We start from the raw sequence: 19,948 nt of genomic DNA on the forward strand, positions 1-19,948 counted from the left end.
AAAGTACATTTCTCATGACCAGATATTTATGGTTCCTGGAGATATAAAATGGAAATATGGAACTAGACCAGTACATCTATTCAATTTAGGAAGCATTTTAAATATATCTTAGCATGAATGTGAAGCTTTAAAAGACTGAAAAAGCTATACAAACAGAAAAACTCTGGGGAAGCATATTATTTTATTAGGTGTCTTTCTATTTTGTTTCTTTGAGCAAACAGGTTTGCAGCTGTGGAGCCTAATCTATACATTTTGATCAGTGAACTCAACATTGGGGGCTCAATTCATCGGTGTTTTACACTTTATGTAGTCATTTACATCAGTGCAAATAAAGTGCAAAACACTTCCACTCTGATCAGATAGTGTTCTACACCAGCTTTGCACTGACTTGCACTGGAGTGCATGATTACACAAGGTGCACAGCAATGGTGATTCAGGCCCAGCAGTGCTCAGGCATCACAAGCAAAAAATTGAACCTGGCTAAACACCCTGGGAGAAGTCTCTTTGTGAAAAGTGAATTCTCCAGTGGCAATAGCTGTTCCTAAACTTCCTTCTTCCCTAGAATCCCTGTGTCAGGCTACTAGAATAACATATGTGGGCTTTTAGCAGACCATGTAAGATAAAGTTACCCAAATGTTGCTCTATAGTGAAATTATAGGACAAACTGCTTACATGAACCAATAAACAGTTCTCTGCTAATAAACACAGAAGCCTGATAATTTTTATTTAAGTAAAGAGGACAACCAAATAACCTTCATGAACCCAGTATATCAAATCTTCCTAATGGTATTTTGTAAACCTGACATCAGGATGGTAGGCTCAAATTTATGCAGCTGTAAATAAAATAATTTATCACCAGCTGGAAACTTGTGGCTACTTGTTTTATACAAAAATCCTACAAGTGACTAAGCACCTGCCCTCAAGAGACTGGCAAATCCCTTAAACACACTTTACTGAGAAACTAGTAGCCAGAACATGGATTTGGCTCTAGTAGCAGTCATGAGTACACTGGGATTACAATACAAATTCTTTATACCTTGCTGTGACTTTGGCTTTGTTTGAGTACTATGTTTAGACTCTTCTGAGGTACACTACATCGTTTTTTTTAGTGGGGGACAGAAATAAAGTATTTGCACATCCATTTTTAGTTGGCTTTTTAAACACCCACAATACAAATTTTATTTATGAGTGTGCACTAATCGGCCATTTATTGTTTTTAAAAAATGAGTAAGACATCCTGAGCCTGCCTGAAAAGGTTTCTGAATCCCAGTAAAAAAAAAAAAAAAAAGTTTTTTAGGCACAAAACCTAGAAGATTACACTTCAAATGTCATATTGCGCCTTGCCCAAGCACAGAATGAGAAGAAGGGTGCTATGGTTGAGACAGAATACATGAAAGTTATTTACAAAATTATAATCCTTACTCAAACTAATCTCCCACTGGTTTCCTGTTGGATTCTAGGGAAGTGAGAACATAATTAATTTTCTTTTTTTTTTAAATGAAGAAGAGAGAAGTTAAAATTAAAGAAAAAAAAATCAGATTCTGAAAATTAACATACCTGATACAGCAAGAAAATCATCAATGCTTGTAATGTCATCCACAGCTTCAATGAGAACATGTATGTGATTCTCCCATGTGCTTTTATATATTTCCATGTTGTTTTTTACAACCTGGCTTTTTGGTCTGGCAGCAAGAGCTAAAGCAGCATTAATAACCTGCAGAAAATAAAATTATGTTCTTGATTTCATCTGAAATAAGTAAAATGCATAAGAGATTATAAGGCAGTATTTCTGTTTTCTAAGAAATAAGATATTCAGCCTTTCCTTATATTCAAAGGAGAAATACTATTCAAATATCATATATGTTAACATTCCTGATGGGTTCATAAATTAGAGTTCAGTTGTAATTTTAATTGAATAGTACTACAAAATATTCTTTAATTGGAGAATTCATGACTTAAGCAATTCTGTTTAGTAACATGTAATCTATTTTTGTCAGTATAAAATAGTTTCAAAATATTATGATATATAATCCCATTTTATTAGATTGTAGTCAATTGAAGAAATAAAAATTCAAACAACAAACAAATCAAAGATACTTGAAGAATTAAACAACAAACTAATAAATCAATATCCCACACCTCAGCGCTGGCAAAATAGATGATTAGAAAAACATGCAACTTGGAAAGAATTCTCAATTCTACTCCATTGTAATCAAGTGGTTACAGCTGAGCAGTTCCTGGTTCTAAATTCAGCTGAAATGCCTTCTCATTGCATGATTTTAAGGAAGTCTCTTGACCTTATGCTGGAATGTACATTGGGGAGTAATAAAGAAAACTTGCACTAAAGCTGATAGACTCCTTCCCTGTTTTAAGTGTTTTAAAATATTTCTCCCCTAGACACAAAGAGCATATAAAATTTAAATTAAAAATAGATACTAAATTTATAATATCAACTCTTGCAGGAGGAGGGGGGAAAAAAAACACACGGAAGCCTGAACTCAGTTCCTGGCAGTCAAAAAGTTTCTCTTTTCACATGTACGTGAATTTCAGACGAAGGAGTGTAGAAGCATATCCGGCCAGCATGCCCTCTTATTGGTGGGCTTGGCATACCAGGCTTTCCTCATCTAGTAGTCCTGCAATGGTTTGCTTCTTTTTGTGTCTGAGCCCTCCAGTCAGGTCACTTATAGGCTACATCTATTCTATGAGCTACGAATGTGGGTCCTAGCTTGCACAGAAACGCTTGTGTTAGCTCTCATCTGAGCTAGAATGCTAAAAATCATAGTGTAGCCCTGGTAACACAGTCAGTGGTGGCAGGGGCTAGCAGCCCTGAGTACATGTCCAAGGGTTCCAGGCATGTTTGTACTCAGGGCAACTGGTCTGTGCCACCATTCACCGCTGCCCATGCTACACCATATACCTCCCAACATTTCAAGTGGCTAAAGCCAAACATCCCCCCAGGGCTCCTTGCTGCCCCTCTCACAGCCAGCTCCCTCACATGTATACTCACCATAGCTCTCTGTCCAGCATCTGGAGGTGAAGTGAGGGACAGACTGCAATGCTCAAAGCTGGTAGCTGGGTCCAGCCAGCCCTGTGGGACAGGAGCTGCTTCAAACATGGCAGAGTGTTTTAGGGGTCAAAACAGGAGAGCCCCATGAAACCCAGCACTGTTGGGAAATATGGTGCTAGCTTGATGAGAGCTAAGCCAAGTATGTCTATATGAGCAACAAGCTCATAGCATAGATACAGCCACAGTTCCTCCCCTTTTGAGGTAACTGAAACTCCCGCCAACAAACAGTTCAATGAACTTATGTCAAGTCTTTGACCAGCGACTCTGGGTCAAGTGATCCTCACACCTCTTTGTCTCAGGGATTCACAATCTCTCTATATTCCCAGGCTCTATGACCTCTCAAGGTCCACACTTCTTTCATGGCAGGGGCTCTCTGGGGTTCCCCACTGGAATCCCCCAACAAATCCCAAATGAAAATAAACTTCCACTTCAGCCCTTCTCAGGGATGATCTTTCATCCCTCTGAAGATTTCCTTGTGCTCCCTTCCTCAATTGAACACTCACTCCCAGGGCTGCCTCCTCTCTAAACTTGCCCTATTTTGAGGCTCACCACAGAAGCTACTCTCCCTCTTCCATGGCTCTCCTCAGTTCTCCTTCCACCTGACTCCTATCAGACCCTTCCATAAGAATAGGAACTTCCAACCTCTTCTTTCCAAGGTCTCCCCCTTCCCCAATGAGCTGCTGCATCAAAGGCAAAGCACAGCCTGACTTCCTTTGAAGGGCCAGCCAGCATGTGACAAGGCGTACATTAGTTAAGGAATAAAATAGCAAAATATACTATAATAGTTGAACTATGAACAAGTTTATTATTAATATATATGACTTACTGTACTAATCTACAGTATGTCAGTGCTACAGTGTACGTTAGGGAGGCAATCTTAAATAATACCCAATAAATGAATAAATATGTAAAAAGAACCATTTCATTGTACTCTAAGGAAAAGCAATCACGAGGTCTCCATGCTATTCAAATTACTATTGATCTGTTCTGTAGATTTCCAATATATCCTTCTTACCTTGACTTTTCATGAGTGTAAAGCAAATTCTACCAAAAATTGCTGAATACAGAAAAAGGGACTGTTAATGTGAATTCACCCTTTCCCATTGTTTTTTAGCTTACTAATTCCACAATTATATCTGTTTACATTACATTTCAAGCTCCTTGACATGGGAACTTTTGCCTTCCTATATATCAGTACAGCACCATCAACAGTTAAACAATAAATGTTTATTAAACTCTTCATATTTAGAGAAACATAGTTATACAATTTTAAAAGGGCATCTGATTTAATTCTGATGAAATATAAGAACTATGTACTAAGAGAAAGAATGTCAAAAACCTTAGCAGTTAGAATCCAAAAGTCTTCACATTTGAATATTTTTGTTTAAAAATGTCATGCCCTGTGTTTTTAACAATAACATATCGGTCAATAATTAATCACTTGATCTTAAATTAAGATGACATGGACTTTTTACAGAAAAAAATACTCTACTGAAATCTAAAACTGGTGATTTTGTTATTAAGCAGCCCTTGAAATGATTACCAAAAAATGTAGCTTCCTTCCATATATTGCTGGACAGATTAGTCATTCAGGGTGTAAAGAAAACCGTTGATTTCATGCAACTTCCTTTAAACAAAAATATTGACTTTAAAAACAATAAATTGTTATCACAGCCTTCTCTGATGCTAAGCAAGGACTGTCCAAGCTAGGTCCACTGGGGGTCCTTAGCTGACTTCAGCTTTTCCCTCTTTGACTATAAATTAAATTGCACTAAAGACCCATCTAACCACTCATCTATATTTAACATATTACTTCAACATATACTCTTCACAGTGAGTTATATGACCCTATTTGAGCCACACTGCTGATCTCCAGAACCTAGAGGTAAAGACATTATATGTTTAAGGGTCTAACAATGGCTATTGTCTCTGCTAACATGATCCTATCCTTAAAACAGGGCAGATTTCTAGACTTGCACATCATTCACATTTGTGTTGTGAGAACCTCAAACCCAGTTCTCATCCCTCATTTTTATTATCTGTATTATTATGAGGAAATACACTTGATTTAATTCTAAGTTCATGAAGTCTTTTTGTGGTATTATTGTATTTTGAATATTAGACGTGGGTCACTTTAGAGCAGAGGTTCTCAAAATCTGGGTTCATGACCATCTTGCCCTTCTCATATGGCTAAATGGGTAGGGGAACCTTGCAAGATCTCAGCACAATTGGGAGGGAGGACTTCTCAGTATTGAAAAGATGAAGTACCACTGTTTTAGCATTAGCTAGCTCCCAAAACAGTGCTAAAGGGGAAAGTGAGTAAGCTAGCTATAAAATTATCCACATCTAATATTTAGAATATAATAATGTTACAGAAATAACACTGGCAACTTAGATTAAAAGATTGCTCGGAGCCATCATAACACCAATCCCCAAGCATAATGACATGAAAATCAAAAAGGAATCCTACAGAAAGTGGAAACATGGACAAATTGCTAAGGATGAGTACAAAATAATAGCACAAGCATGTAGGGACAAAATCAGAAGGGCTAAGGCACAGAATGAGTGGCATCTAATTAGAGATATAAAAGACAATAAAGAAGGTTCTGTAAATACCTTAGGAGCAAGAGGAAGATTCACTGCTTAGTGAGGAAGGAGAGCTAATTATGGACAACACCAATGCTAAAATGTTTAATGCTTACTATGCTTCTGTCTTCACTAAAAAGTCAACTGTGACTAGATTCTTACACAATTTATATTAACAACAAGGTGGAAGGAACATAAGACAGAATAGGGAAAGAACAGGTTAAAGAATATTTAGATAAAGTACATGTATTCAAGGATCAAGGGCCTGATGAAATTCAACCCACGGTACTTAAAAGAATAAGTTGAAGCATTAATGATTATCTTCAAGAAATCATGATGGACGGGCAAAATCCCAAAGGACTGGAGAAGGACAAACATAGTACCTGTCTTTAAAAACAGGAACAATGAGGACCTGGGGAATTATAGACCATTCAGCCTCACTTCAATACCTGGAAAAATACTGGTACAAATTATTAATCAATTTGTAAGTACCTAGAGGATAATAGAGTAATAAACAATCGCCACCATTAATTTGTCAAGAACTAATCATGCCAAACCAACCTAATTTCCTTCTTTGGTTACTAGCCTGGATGGGTGAAAGCAGAAGACATAATATATCTTGGTTTTAGTAAGGCTTTTGGCACAGTCCCACATGACATTCTCATAAACAATTAGAGAAATGTGGTCTAAATTAAATTACTATAATGTGAATGCAAAACTAGTTGAAAGACTGTACACAAGTAGTAACCAATGCTTCTCTGTCAAACTGGGATGTATCCAGAGGGGTCTCACTGGGGCTGTCCTGTGTCCAGTACTATTCAAAATATTTTCATTAATGACCTGCATAATGGATCTGAGAGCATGCTTATAAAATCTGCAGATGACACCAAGATGAGCTTGCTAGCACTTTGGATAACATGATTAAAATTCAAAACAATCTTGACAAATTGGAGAACTGGTCTGAATGAAATCAACAAGATGAAATTCAATAAAGACAAGTGCAAAGTACATTTAGGAACAAAGAATCAAATGCACAAATAAAAAAATGGGGAATAACTAGCTAGGCAATAGTACTGCTGAAAAAGATCTGGAAGTCATAGTGGTCAAAACTGAATAGGAGTCAACAATGTGATGCAGTTGCAAAAAAGGCTAAAATAATTCTGGAGCGTATTTACAAATGTATTGTATGTTAGACCCAGGAGGTACTTGTCCTGCTCTACTCAGCACCGAGAATGCCTCAGCTGAAGTAGCATGTCCAGTTCTGGTGGTCACACTTTAAGAAAGATTGTCCCTATCTGGAGAGAGTCTAGAAGAGAGCAACAAAAATGATAAAAAGTTTAGAAAACCTGACCTATGATGAAATGTTAAAAAAATAAATGGGCATGTTAAATCTTGAGAAATGAATGCTGAGGGGGCCATGCGATACCCTCCGCCGACAAGTCCAGGAAATCTTCCCCTTTTCGGTGGTGCGCTCTGTAAGCAGTTTTCGGCGGCGCAATCAGCTGTTCGGCGGCGCATTCACATCAGTTTGGCAGCACCATCTGCTGTTCCGCGGCGCGCTCACAGCTGTTCCATGGCGCGAGATTTGTGTTGATTTCGGCGGCGCACGATTTGTGTTGATTTCGGCGGCGCAGTTCCGCTTTTTCGCGGAACCCTTCAACTTGGTTCCACGGAACACTATTTAAGAAACACTGGGTTAGACAAACACTTGTCAGGCATGGTTTTGTACTTGGCCCTGCCTCAGCATGGGAGGAATGGACTAGATGACTACTCAAGATCCTCTCCAGTCCAACTTTTCTATGACTCTATAAGCCCACCATCACCACAACACTCAAGCATGCAGGCCATCCCTGCATACAGTTTTAATTAACAAAAAATCTGATGTTGCAAATGTGGAGTCTCATCCTACAGTCCTTTATTATTATTCTGATATCCCATTGCTACTAAGTCTTCTTAAATGAGTCCATGGATGCTCTGGCTGCAAAACATTTAAATCTCCATTATGATGCCCTGGTTCTCATGAAAGTACTGCAGCACAGGCATTTTTTTTTCCAAACAGTTAAGGTGGAACATTTATGAGGTTATTAGGATTCATTTGTATAAAGATAAGTGCTCAGCATTTCCATCTGTTACAATATTAACTTTGGCATTAAACATGTTCTTTAAGTAAATACTTCATGGTAGACATGACAGACACAGAATAGCACATTATCCTAACACCAGCCATATCCACTTTCTATTTCCCCAGCAAATTAAATATGTTCCCTTGCTTATATCTTTATTATGATTAAAAGATTATTCTTCCTTAAGAAAAGCAGACTGATTCCTCTTGATACCTAATGTTATGTATTTTCTAAGGTTTAAGACCCTATTAAAAGTGCCCTTGGAGAATTAAGTCCCTTAGATGTAGTGTTGGTACTCTGGCCCATATGACATTTTCAATTATTTTGTTAGAACATCTCTCAGCATGTGTGTCAAAAGTTTTGTTTGCTAAGGATATATGCTTGTTTGGAGTCACTTCAGCAGGAAGAATACAGCAGAGTTTTTATTTGAAAGAAACCCCACCTTATTTTACAGTTAGGGATCACAGCCCCTATCCTATGACTATGACACGTGACTTAGAGGCAGACAGTTCTTTTATGAAGGTTATTTCCTAAAAGAGACAGGGAAATGCCAAATTCTCCCCCAATCCCTCCATCTTCCCCTGCAATGGAATTGGAAAGGATTTCCACACCCTTAACTTGTATATCTAAGGTTATGCAGCCTCAGCCTCTGATTTATCACACCTGGCTGCAGACACTATACATATGATCTGGCCCATCCCTCTTTCTATGGAACACATAATGTACCAAGGGAAAATCCGGTATATTAAAATGTATTTCTAAATCTTACCAAAAATGTAATGTTGTTTTCTGTTATGTACCCTCATTATGGGTTTGGAACAAGATTTATGTTACTGTTTATTATTTCATTTGTACAGTCCATAATGATGGGTATTATTGTTTATATGATTCATCCAACTGAACCCTAGGCAAACTTTTCATTAGTACATAATGGATCATGATAAGGACCAAAGACATTCAGTAAAAATCCCAACCAAGAAAATAAAAACAAGGAATAGCATATACCCTGGTCTACACTTACCTTGCAATTTGGCGGCAGTCGACAGGAGTTACGCAAACTACGCAGAGTAGTTTGTGTAACTCACACTGACTGCTCTGCTTCCCTTCTGCACGCTGTCTACACTGCACTGTGCTTCTTGAGGGGGTGGTTTTACTCAGTAGACTTCCTGATCGACTGAGCGGGTCTATACTGACTGCTCAATTGATCCAGAAAGATCGATCTGGCGGTGGCGAATTTGCCACCGTCAGTATAGACATGGTCTATATTATGAGCTATTTTATATTAAGTCCCTATAACATTCCAAAGATTATATCAAGAAACTGTACAATTTGGACAATAAAAAGATAATATCAGTACACCCAAAACAATGGGGGACTAAGAGAGAATTGAAAAGTGTGGAGGAGGGTAGCAAATGAAGAAAAGTGCCCAAACAAACCCAAAAACAAATATATATATATATATATCACAAGGAAAGCCTCTTTTCCACCTGAGAAGGAAGAAAAGCAGAAGACTGACAAAGTCTGTGAGGGATCTCACCATACAGACCTAATTTATTTGGGAAGTAGTGATACTACAATAATGGGTACTAAAGATAACCACAAGAGAATAAAGTAACATAATACACCAATACAATGTTCCTGTTACAGTAGGAATGTTACCTTTGGCATTTACAAATAAATACCAGCCCCTTACTAGTTCTTCTGTATGTCACACATTTATTATAAGCAAACAAAAACACAGAATACATTGGAAGAAGGAGGAAGATCCATTCATGACCCCTGCTAGTAGCCATCTAAGCATGAGCTTTTAAGAACATAAGACAAACTGAAAGTGAGCTCTAGGGCTGCTGAGTCCTGTCCTCTCCCATCATAAGCAACCCTGTCATACAATTGCATTCATAAATTTGTCCAACTTTCTCTTAAAATTAATTAAATTGTTTGCCCCCACAACTTCTACTTGGAGGTTGTTTCAGAACCTCACTTTTCTGCTGGTTAGAAATCACCTACTAATTGCCAGCATGCATTTGTTCATGGACAGTTTATACCCATTTGTTCTTGTACCAACATTGTCCATTAGCTCTTCACCTTCCCTGGTGTTTACCCCCTGATGTATTTATAGAAAGCAATGTCACCCTCTCAGCCTTCTTTTTGCTAGACTAAACAAGCCAAGTTCTACCAGTCTCCTCTCATAGGCTCTCCATCCCCCTGATCATCCTAGTTGCTCTTTTCTGCACCTGTTCCACTTTGAATTAATCTTTCTTGAACATGGTTGACCACAACTGCACACGGTATTCCAAATTATGTCCTACCAGTGCCTCGTACTGAGGTATTAATACTTTCCTATCTCTGCTGGAAATGCTTCGCCTGACACATCCTAGGATCACATTTGCCTTTTCCACAGCCACACACACATTGATTCCAGGAGGACTATGAATCACAATCTGCACATCCTGGTCTCGCTCCTCTGTTTTTTTCAACTGAGGAGTCCCAAGCTTGAAGCAAAAAATCTTATTAGATATTGCACTATGTACAATTGAATTTCATCCCATTTTGTCATTCCAGTCTTCAAGGTCATCCAGAGCTTTCTGTATAATATTCCAATCCTCCTCTGCATTGAAGATGCTTCCTAACTTTGTATCCTCACCAAATTTCATCAGCACACTCCTATTTTTTGTGACAAGGTCATTAATAAAAATATTGAATAAGATTATTCCCAAGACCGATCCTTGAGGAACTCCACTGGTAACTACCCTCCAGTCTAACAATTCACCTTTCAGCACAACCCATTGCCTTCTCCCCCTTAGCCAGTTCCTTATCCATCTTATAATTCTTGTACTGATTCCTGTCTTCCCTAATTTAACTAATAATTTCCAATGTGGTACTGTATCAAATGCTCTAATGAAGTCCAAATGTATTAGATCTAAAAAATCAGTTATTTTCTCAAAGAAGGAAATCAGGTTGATTTTGGTAAACCCATGATGCATAACATCTTTTTTACCATTTACCTCTATGAATTTAACACTTCTTTTCTTTACAATTTATTTTAAAGCCTTGCATACTACTGAGGACAGACTAACAGGTCTGTAATTGCTCAGACGACTTTTTTTCCCATTTCTTAAACACAGGTAAGATGTTATGTTTTCTACAGGACCCCTGCTTCATTCAGTGCACAGGACGGACCTGCTCTGGGGATGAATCAGCATGATGGAGTGCAGAAAGGAATTGTCCGTAAGACCCATGTCTCTTTTGTTGAAGAAGTTTGAAGGTTTGTATTGAATGAGGCAGGAGATTGCAGGAAGAAAAAGGATGGTCTTTTGGTTAAAGCAGTTGAATGCTGCCCTGGACAACTGAATTCTATTCCTGCCTGTGCCACAGAGTTCCTATGTGATCTTGAGCAAGTCACTTAAACCAAACTTTTCATAGAATTCACTAATTGTGTGTTCTTTATTTCCCAAGTGCCTGCCCTGAGACCCTGAGTTCTGATTTGCAGAAGTGCTGAGCACTCACAGCTTCAGCTCAAGTCAATAGGAGTTGTTGTTTGGTACTATATGTTGCCAAGTTCTCTGAAAATCCAGTTCCTAGGCATTTCAAATTAGGCATTCAAAATTAGTGGATAATGTTGACTTTAATCTCTCTATGCCTCTGCTCCCCATCTGTGAAATGAGGATCTCTCTCAGGGGTGTTGTGAAGATTAATTAATTAATGTTTGTGAACTTTCAGATAATATAGTGATGAGCACCATTGAAAAGCCCATGAGGAGATTAATATGTCTGCCTTCAAAGCAGGGTTTGAGTAATGTATATGGCCTAGGACCACACCTTGAACAAAGAGGCACAAACAAAATATTGAATAGTTTCTTCTTAAGTGGGAACCATCCATCCTAGGCATTGAATGATCCTGTGGAAAAACGGTATGTGGTCATGTAATAAAGACTGTATCATACTGCATACACACACAATTCAGATTATATGGGCAACCTTAATTCTGGCATTTCCTAACATTTGAGTGCTTGATTTTGTAACCTTAATGATGATCTTTTAACATATGCTGTGTTTGTTTTGTTTTGTTTTTGTGTCTATTTATATTATGGTAGCATTCAAAGACTCTAACCAGGAGAAAGGCCCCATGGTGACAAGCACTGTATAGGAAAGCACAATGCCTGTATGGTACATTGGAAGAGTGAAACCCTATGTTTTAGTCTTTTATTCTGCTGTGTTACAAATAAATCCAACTACACATTGACCCAGAGAGTTTGCAACAGAAGAAAGTATACAAAATATCTGCAGCAAAAATGCTGGACTCTTCCCGTAGTAGATTTAGGTTCTTTCTAAACTATTTCCACTCTTGACATATGAAACAGCTTTTGAAGTGCCAGACTGCCAAGAATTAGAAGCAGCTCACACAATAAGACTTTTAACATTTAATTTTACTTCAGCAAACAATTCAGTGACCCCTAAGAAAACAAAGTGAAAAAACAAGCTATATAATTCATCTAATATCTATCACCCAATTTGCCTAGAGCAATCCTGACACATTCCACTGAAAATTCTATTCAGAAACCACATGTGAAATTTGGACAGTGGCACAACTGCTTCGCCTAGGAGCTGACTCTAAGGTTATCTGATTATGCTCTTGGAAAAGGAAACCCACAGTGTGTCCCTGGAGGCATGTCCAATCCCTTAATGGATATTTTGGCCTTGGATGCACAGTGAGGAGATGACGTAGCTGCTGTCCTTTGGGCATCTGGACCAACCTTTACTGGTCAAGCATATTTTATTTGTACCTGACCAAAGCTATGCATCTTCAGCTTTTACAATAATAATACTGTCTTTACTCTTCCAATTTGTAGCTATCTTTCCTTTGCTTTTGGCAGTAGTTGAAGCTCAAACCTAATCTACAAATTGAGTTAGTTCTGCTTCTTACTTTTTACAATATAATACCTAACCTTTCACATATTCCTTGATTTTGTCTTTTTTAATTCTACAGTTGTGGATTTTTTGTTTCTTCTTTTGACAAATAAAAGGGAATGTTTTCCTAAACTACTCATCTAAAGTGATACAATAAGGAAAACAAGTCTGCACAGGACATACAAACCATCTCGTATAGCTTTAATATTCTGTGCACATACAACAACTGTAGCACATACAAACACACTGCCAACCAGAATATCCACAGACTTGTACAGCGATCAAGTTATGGAATATGGGATACATGAAATGCAGCCACATAAGAGCTATCCACCTTTTTGGGAGAGTTATATGAATAAAATACACATAGCCATAGCGACTCATTGTTTGACATGGAATTGTTACAACAAACCTCTGCCTCTTCCTCCTCACCAAAACAATAGCTTGGATTTCCACCTCCCACAAAAATCAGTATGGAAAGGAAATTTCTCAGTGAACCCTCTGTAGAGTTTCTATCAAAGCATTCTGTGTGGTTTGGCTCCTTAGAGAATGTATAAGGGTTCAATCTTCAATTCTATGGATACTAGAGATCAACAGGACCCCATGTAACTCTGGAGCATGTAACTCTGGAGCAGCTCTGACACCTTCTTGCTTGTAGGCAACTGCCAGGGTTTTATAATCCAGTATCATCTACCAGAACCTCCAGCAAATTGTAATTTGCTAGCATGTAGGGACACTGGGCTGTCTTACCTTATATCCACAGATCTGCACTTGGCTTGGAACGGAATGATATCTGTCTCTCAATCTTGCTCTAGGCCTGCTCCTTCCTCAAACTTGGATCCTTCAACTCTAGGGTTCTCCTAAGCAGAGGACGCAGTACCAGTACCATACCAATGCTATGTGCAGAGGGATGCAGATCAGAGGGATTAGCAATCTGGAAAATGTGTAAATTAATGAGGAACAGTTGCTAATATTTATTCCAATGGTTTTAAATATTGCAACAACAAGCAACAACAAAAGCATTTTAGAGTGCTTTGGTTTTGCCCATTTCCACTTCCAGAAAGTTGGAAAGAATTATTTGAATAATTAAAGAGGCATTGCTAGAAGTTCCATAAAACAATTAAAGATGCTTTGAGATCTGCAATTAAAATAGGGTTAAAAGAGGGAAAAGCAGTGGTTCCCTGCCTTCTTGTTCTCCGGAACGACCTGCTATGGCTCATAATGGACTCAGTCGCAGCAGAAGTCCTTGCACAGTCTAGCAGATGTACAGTTCTTAAACTAGGTTTAAACACCACTAGAGATGGGTGATGCTTGTGTGAACCTTTCAAACTATCTTTAGAGAGGGTTACAAAACTAGCTGGAGTTTTCAGACTAATTTTTTCCTTTTCATCTTAAGCCAATCTTTTTCTCCCAAAGGATAATTCAATTTAAAAATCAAGCAAACAAACAGTTATAGGTAGAGGGAAGCCTCTGATGTCTTTTAGGGAGAAAAGAAACACCCCACAAAATTAGGCTGATAAAAACAGGTACCCTATATACACTTGGCAAGATTTTGCAATGACTTACATAGGGTTGTAAGTCACTTGTCAAGTACAACATGATATGAAAAGAGCTGCAAATCATGAAAGTTATCTAATTTGTGCCAATAAAGCCAATGTGTGGGTGTGCAAAGTGAGTGTAAATTGACTTAAACATAGAGGGCTCAATTTTTTATTAATGAACAATCCTTAAACTGAAAGTAGGGCTGAAATGTCCCACATCTGGGGAAGCACCAAAAGGAATTCTGCCTGAGTTCAATTCTTATTTTTCCAGATCTCCACCATATAATTCTGCCTACTACATTTATTTTTCCATTTGAGTTCTCTCTCTCTGCTTTCTGCTTTCTTTTCACTGTTTCTCTATAACTTTTCCCCATACTGTCCAATCTCTGACCCATTTTTCTATTTATTTTCCCTTGTTTTCTCTCTACTCTTCATTCCCTTACCCCACAGTTTGTCCTAATAGAATTTAAAATATTTAAACCAATCCACATTAAGCAAAATAATTTGCCTATCTATAGTGCCCAGTTGGCATAACATTGTATTGTGTCTTCTCCATTCAATTACTAAATGCTGGGAAATAGTTTCTTCTTCTTTTTAAGTGCTGAGTTGGTGCATTTGGAATTGCTGTTTTATAAAATTCTTAAGCATCCTACACATTGAATACATGTGAATTTCCTCTTATGGTTATATTCTAACTGGATTTCAAAATTATCACTGGCAAAGGTCATCCATGAATTTCAAAATCACAACAGCCTAATTGTTTTGAAAGAAAATAATTAGTGATACTAGCAGATGAGTCTCAAAAATCTAGGTTTTGAGGTTTTTTTTAAAGAAAGATGGAACCCAGCAATTAACATGCGTGAAATATAAAGTTGCAGTATGAGACCTAAAACCTTAACCAAGAAACTGAAGAAAATGTCCAGGCAATCTCTGTACGTGCTGGAAGATTTTCCCCCACTTTTCTCCCCCACCATTTCTCCCCCCCCACCGCACCCCCAAAACACACCAAAAGAGATTTTTACTTCCTGTCACTGTTGAAATTAAATCCAAAAACTTATTGCCAGAATGGGTGATAGGGAGATCTTTGGCAGCTAAAAGGAAGGAGCAATCCTCAGGCAACACAGATGCAACAAATCTATTCTGCTCTTGCTATTCCAGCTTCATAGCTAGAGTAGCCTCCCTGGCACTGCAGGGGGATATGGGTGTTTGGTCTGCACTGTAACAGATCCAAAAACCCTAACATTGGGGTGCTCGGTCTCCAAATTGCTGCAGTGCCAGAAAAACGCAGTAACGCATTTATTCTACTATGGGTGAACCTTCGACAAGGAGGGACAGGGCTTATTCCTAAGAGCAGAGAATACTTAGAAAAGTAACATTGATATGGACATTAGAAGACAAATTCCATATTCCTGTTCTGCGTTGGTCTTTTAGCATTGGACAGTTTGTTCATTTTGAGCAAACAGAAGAGAGAGGAAAGCAGAAAGAAGTCTGTTTACTAAGTAATTTTATGATCTCTTACTTACAGTGCGGGCTGTAATTTCCAAAGGACCAAATAATGACTACAGTGGTCAGATCACATACCAGCATTCTGCAGCTGTACATACCAGTGGTGGTCACTAGTTTCCTGTCACTCCCTACTTTCTTAGTAACCACCAAGGACACAAGATATCAGCACCTTCAGAACAATGGAAGTATTATTGCTCCATTTCCTTTCAGATGTTAATTATACAATAGACTTTTCTCTCCCCCAACTCCCTTTTCCAAGTAACTAAGTCTCCACAAGTGAAGACTCAGCAGCACTCAGCATTTGTCATGCCTAAGCCGATATCATGTGATCAATTTTCCAAGCCAGGGACTCAGCGCTCCATCTCAGTAATTCTAAGGTTACACTGATAGTTTTCATTCACTATGCTGACCAAACAATTTAGTTATAAAATGTGTCTGTCAGGAGAGAAATACTATAAAAGTCACTTTAGTGCAAACATTCCTGTCCAAGCCTCCAATAAGTTATTATTCTGAGAGTGAAATTCTATTTCCTTTCAAGTCCAGGAGGGCCTTTTCCTCTTGCTGTCATTATTTTCCTCTGTGCCTTTCTTGTTTGGTAGATTTCTTTTTCCGAGTCTGACAGTCTTTGTCAGAAATAATGCCTGGACCTACCATACCATGTCTCAATATATTGTGAGAAAGTGACATTTCTAGCAAATCAAGTATAATAAAGAGGTGAATTGGTTTGGAAGGTTTGATCAAAATTTGTTAAAGCTATGTTGTTACAATTTTATTTAATAAGTGAATTTAGGACTCAAGACAGACCCCAAATCCACATCCCTGGAAGATGAAATCTTCAAATCTTCACTAAAGTAAAGGTCCAGCACAGGCAGCGGCAGGGCTGGCTTTCCTATCACTGCCCCAAGCTTTTGTCTCAACTCTTTTCAAGAGGGACCACCATTATAGATCCATAGACACTTAGATTTTATGCCAAATGGGATCATTATAATCACATAGTTTGACCTCCTGAATAACACAAGCCATTTAGAATTTCACCCAGTAATCCTTTCATGAAGCAGAATAACTGGAGGTTGCACTAGTCACATCTTTCACAAAGACATCCAATCTTGATTTAAAGTTTTCAAGTGATGGAGAATTCACTACATCCCTTGGGGTAATTTGTTCCAGTGGTTAGCTACACATACCTTTAAGAATAGAAGCTTTACTTCCCGTTTGAATTTGTCTATCTTCAAAAAGTTTGTTTGACAAGACCTATTTTCCATAAAATAATGTTGATTGGCATTAAAGAAATTACCACCCTTTAGCTGTTGATTGGTTGAGTCTAGTATCAGCCTTTACATGATTTTGCCAGGAAACTATATTGAGCAAACAGGTGTATAAATTACACAGATCATCCTTTTTACACTTTAAAATGTTGACAAGACATTAGCCCTCTGAAACTTTTCCACTATCCAAGATACATTAACTGCAGCAATCCAGAGAGCTCCTGTGCACGGATGTGTGAGAAGTTTTAATTCCTTAGTCATTCAAGTCTTGGCTTCTCCACTATGATTGTCAACAAAAGGAGCCATTTAGTTTCATTCGCAATGGCAGTTGCTGTGTTGTGAACATTTGTCCACCAGGAACTGTACTGATGTCCCATCATTCTTTTCAACAGGCAAAAAAACATTAGGCAGCTAGTGATGGCTATTTTTATTTATCCAAATGAGAGTACAAAAGTACATTTTTCTGTGAGATTTTTTCCATGCACTTATTATGTATTAGATAATTAAAAAATGGGTTTGTTTAAATTTCAAAACTTGGTTTGCATGGAGTCCTTATGGGGGACTATTGTTTATGACTTATTTAAAGATTTTCGATGAAGAAATAATATAGTTAAAGGATTTTGAAAATACAATGATACATGCACAGTACATTAATATTCTAAATTTTAACGCAACTCATAAATATGTAGGATTTCCACACATATACACAAGTTTGTACATATACTGGAGGACATAAAAATCACATATTATATGTACCTGCAGTTATTTTTTTTTAAATTCTGGTCATCATGGGACACTGGTGTATTTGAATGTGCAACCAGAGAAGTACATAGATACATGATCATGCAAATAAATGGAAGTACTTTTAAAAAAAATTTTCCCACCAAAAAAATAATAATAATAATAATCAGTGCAAAAGTTATCACTCAGTGACACTGCATGTATACATTCAACTTAAAACTATGTGGCCATATATTACATTCTTAAGATCATGGGCCCAAACCCTACGGCCTGGCTGAACTCAGACTGTACCAGCCTTTCTCCCCTCCACCTCACTCCAACTACCATATATGGCATAAGTTGAATTTTCCCAGGAATAGCTCCAGAGTGAACCATGAATCACAGACACACCTCTGAATCAAGGTTCCACATCCCCATTTCCTCCTCATTGCTGGGACATTGTAATTTGCTACTGACCTACACATTTTTCATGGCCAGAAACAAGGAGGTTGTCACAGAAAGGAGAAAGCTTCATCACTGTTAACTAGGAAATTCTTATGAGTACAAGGGTAGGAGGTTGTGGACAACTGAAAAACATTTAGCTGACAAAGTTTCTCTAACTGAACCAACAACAAGGTATATAGGCAAGCTGTAAAATCAATTAGCTATAATTGCTATATATCAAACATGTTTGTTTGCAATGTGGTTGTAGCCATATTGGTCCCAGAATATGAGAGAGACAAGGTAGGCAAGGTAATATATTTTATGGGACCAACTTCTGTTGGTGGAAATACAAGCTTTCACACTACACAGAGTTGTTCTTCAGATCTGGGGAAAGAAATCTGAGTGTCTAAACTAAATACAAGTTTTGCATCTGTTGTTCTGGCAAGGTTTGGTGCCACTTTGAGTTGGTGTGTCCTGGTTTGTGGAGAGCTTGCTTTTGATGATGAGCGTGGCAAGGTTGGGGGATTGTTTGATAGCCAAAAGTGGGGGTTTGGGAAAGATTTCTTTCAGGATGTGGTCCCCATCAAATATGGATTGTAACTGTTTGATGGTAACCTATATGGGTTACAGTGTGGGGTGGTAGGTAACAACTAGGAGTCCGTGGGTTTTTTTCCCCCCTATTCTGAAGCAAGGTATGTGGGAGGCCCTTTTCATGATGCAATCTGGTGGAGTGTCCTTGTTTAATAAAGGCAGTTTTATGTATGTTTAAGTGTGTATCCTGGACTTTCTCTTGGAGCATATTCTGTAGTATCTGAATGCCTGGCTGTAGATAACAGATTTTCTGGTGCATCTGAAGTGGTTGCTGAATCAGTGGAGGTAGTCTTGTAGATAGTCATTTCTAGCATTCCATTGCTGAAGCTAATCATGGTGTCCAGGAAGAAACAGTTTCTAGCTGTTTCTTTGAAATGTGTTGCACAAGTCCATTTCACTGCAGGTGTTTGTGCACTCCAGCCCACAGTTGGAGAATTTTTCCCATGGCAGTACCTGTCAGGGTGGCTTGAGTGCAGTCTGCTGCCTTGCACACTGCCTGCAAGCATAAACGGGAGAGCTGGCCCTAACCCTCCTCAGTTCCTTCTCCCCCAGAAAGACTCCGATAGAGAGGAGAAAGATGTGCAAGAACAGCTGTTATGGAAAGTCTAGTAACCATTTCTTCTTCTTCTGAGTGATTGCACATGTCTATTCCACTGACCAACAAGCAATCCCAGATGGAGGAGGGTTCATAGTCTATTTGAACAGGGACTGGAGGACTGCGCTTCCAAATTTATCATCATCTCTAGATTGTTGGGAGATCATGTAGTAAAAGGTAAACATATGACAAATAGATTAGATGCCTCTTTGCAAATGTTTAATATGTGAATGTGAGCCAGAAAGGTTGCAGAGGCTGCTTGGGACCTAATGGAATGACCCAACACTCTATCCAGAGGCTTCATATTATCCAAATGCTAACACAAAGGAATATACCTGGATATCCAAGATGTGATCCTTTGAATGGATATACGACTGTCCTTCATTCTGTCCACAAATGCAATGAACAACTTAGACAAAGGTCTGAAAGGTTTAGTCTATTCCAGATTAAAAAAACTACAGATTTTCTAACATCTCAAGTATGGAGGCTATCCTCACTTTTATGACCATGAGGTTTTGGGAAGAAGGTCAGCAAGAAGATTGCTTGGTTAATGTGAAAACTGGAAAACACCTTGGTAGGAAACTTAGGGTCAGGGCAAAGATA

At 38.3% G+C, this 19,948-nt stretch overlaps 1 protein-coding gene across 6 annotated transcripts in view; it reads right to left on the bottom strand.

Moving 5' to 3' along the window:
* CTNNA3 (catenin alpha 3) overlaps positions 1-19,948 on the bottom strand; it is an 813,634-nt gene that overhangs the window by 224,619 nt on the left and 569,067 nt on the right. For all 6 annotated transcript variants that reach the window (XM_067552599.1, XM_067552600.1, XM_067552601.1 and 3 more), the window contains one exon: positions 1,558-1,714. In XM_067552599.1, coding sequence (XP_067408700.1) covers positions 1,558-1,714 — 157 coding nt within the window. The remainder of the gene's footprint in view (positions 1-1,557; positions 1,715-19,948) is intronic.

This window comes from Emydura macquarii, unplaced genomic scaffold (genome assembly GCF_026122565.2).
Source record: "Emydura macquarii macquarii isolate MOO-44397 ecotype Brisbane River unplaced genomic scaffold, CSIRO-AGI_Emac_v2 contig_1390, whole genome shotgun sequence".
Lineage (NCBI taxonomy): Eukaryota > Metazoa > Chordata > Testudines > Chelidae > Emydura > Emydura macquarii.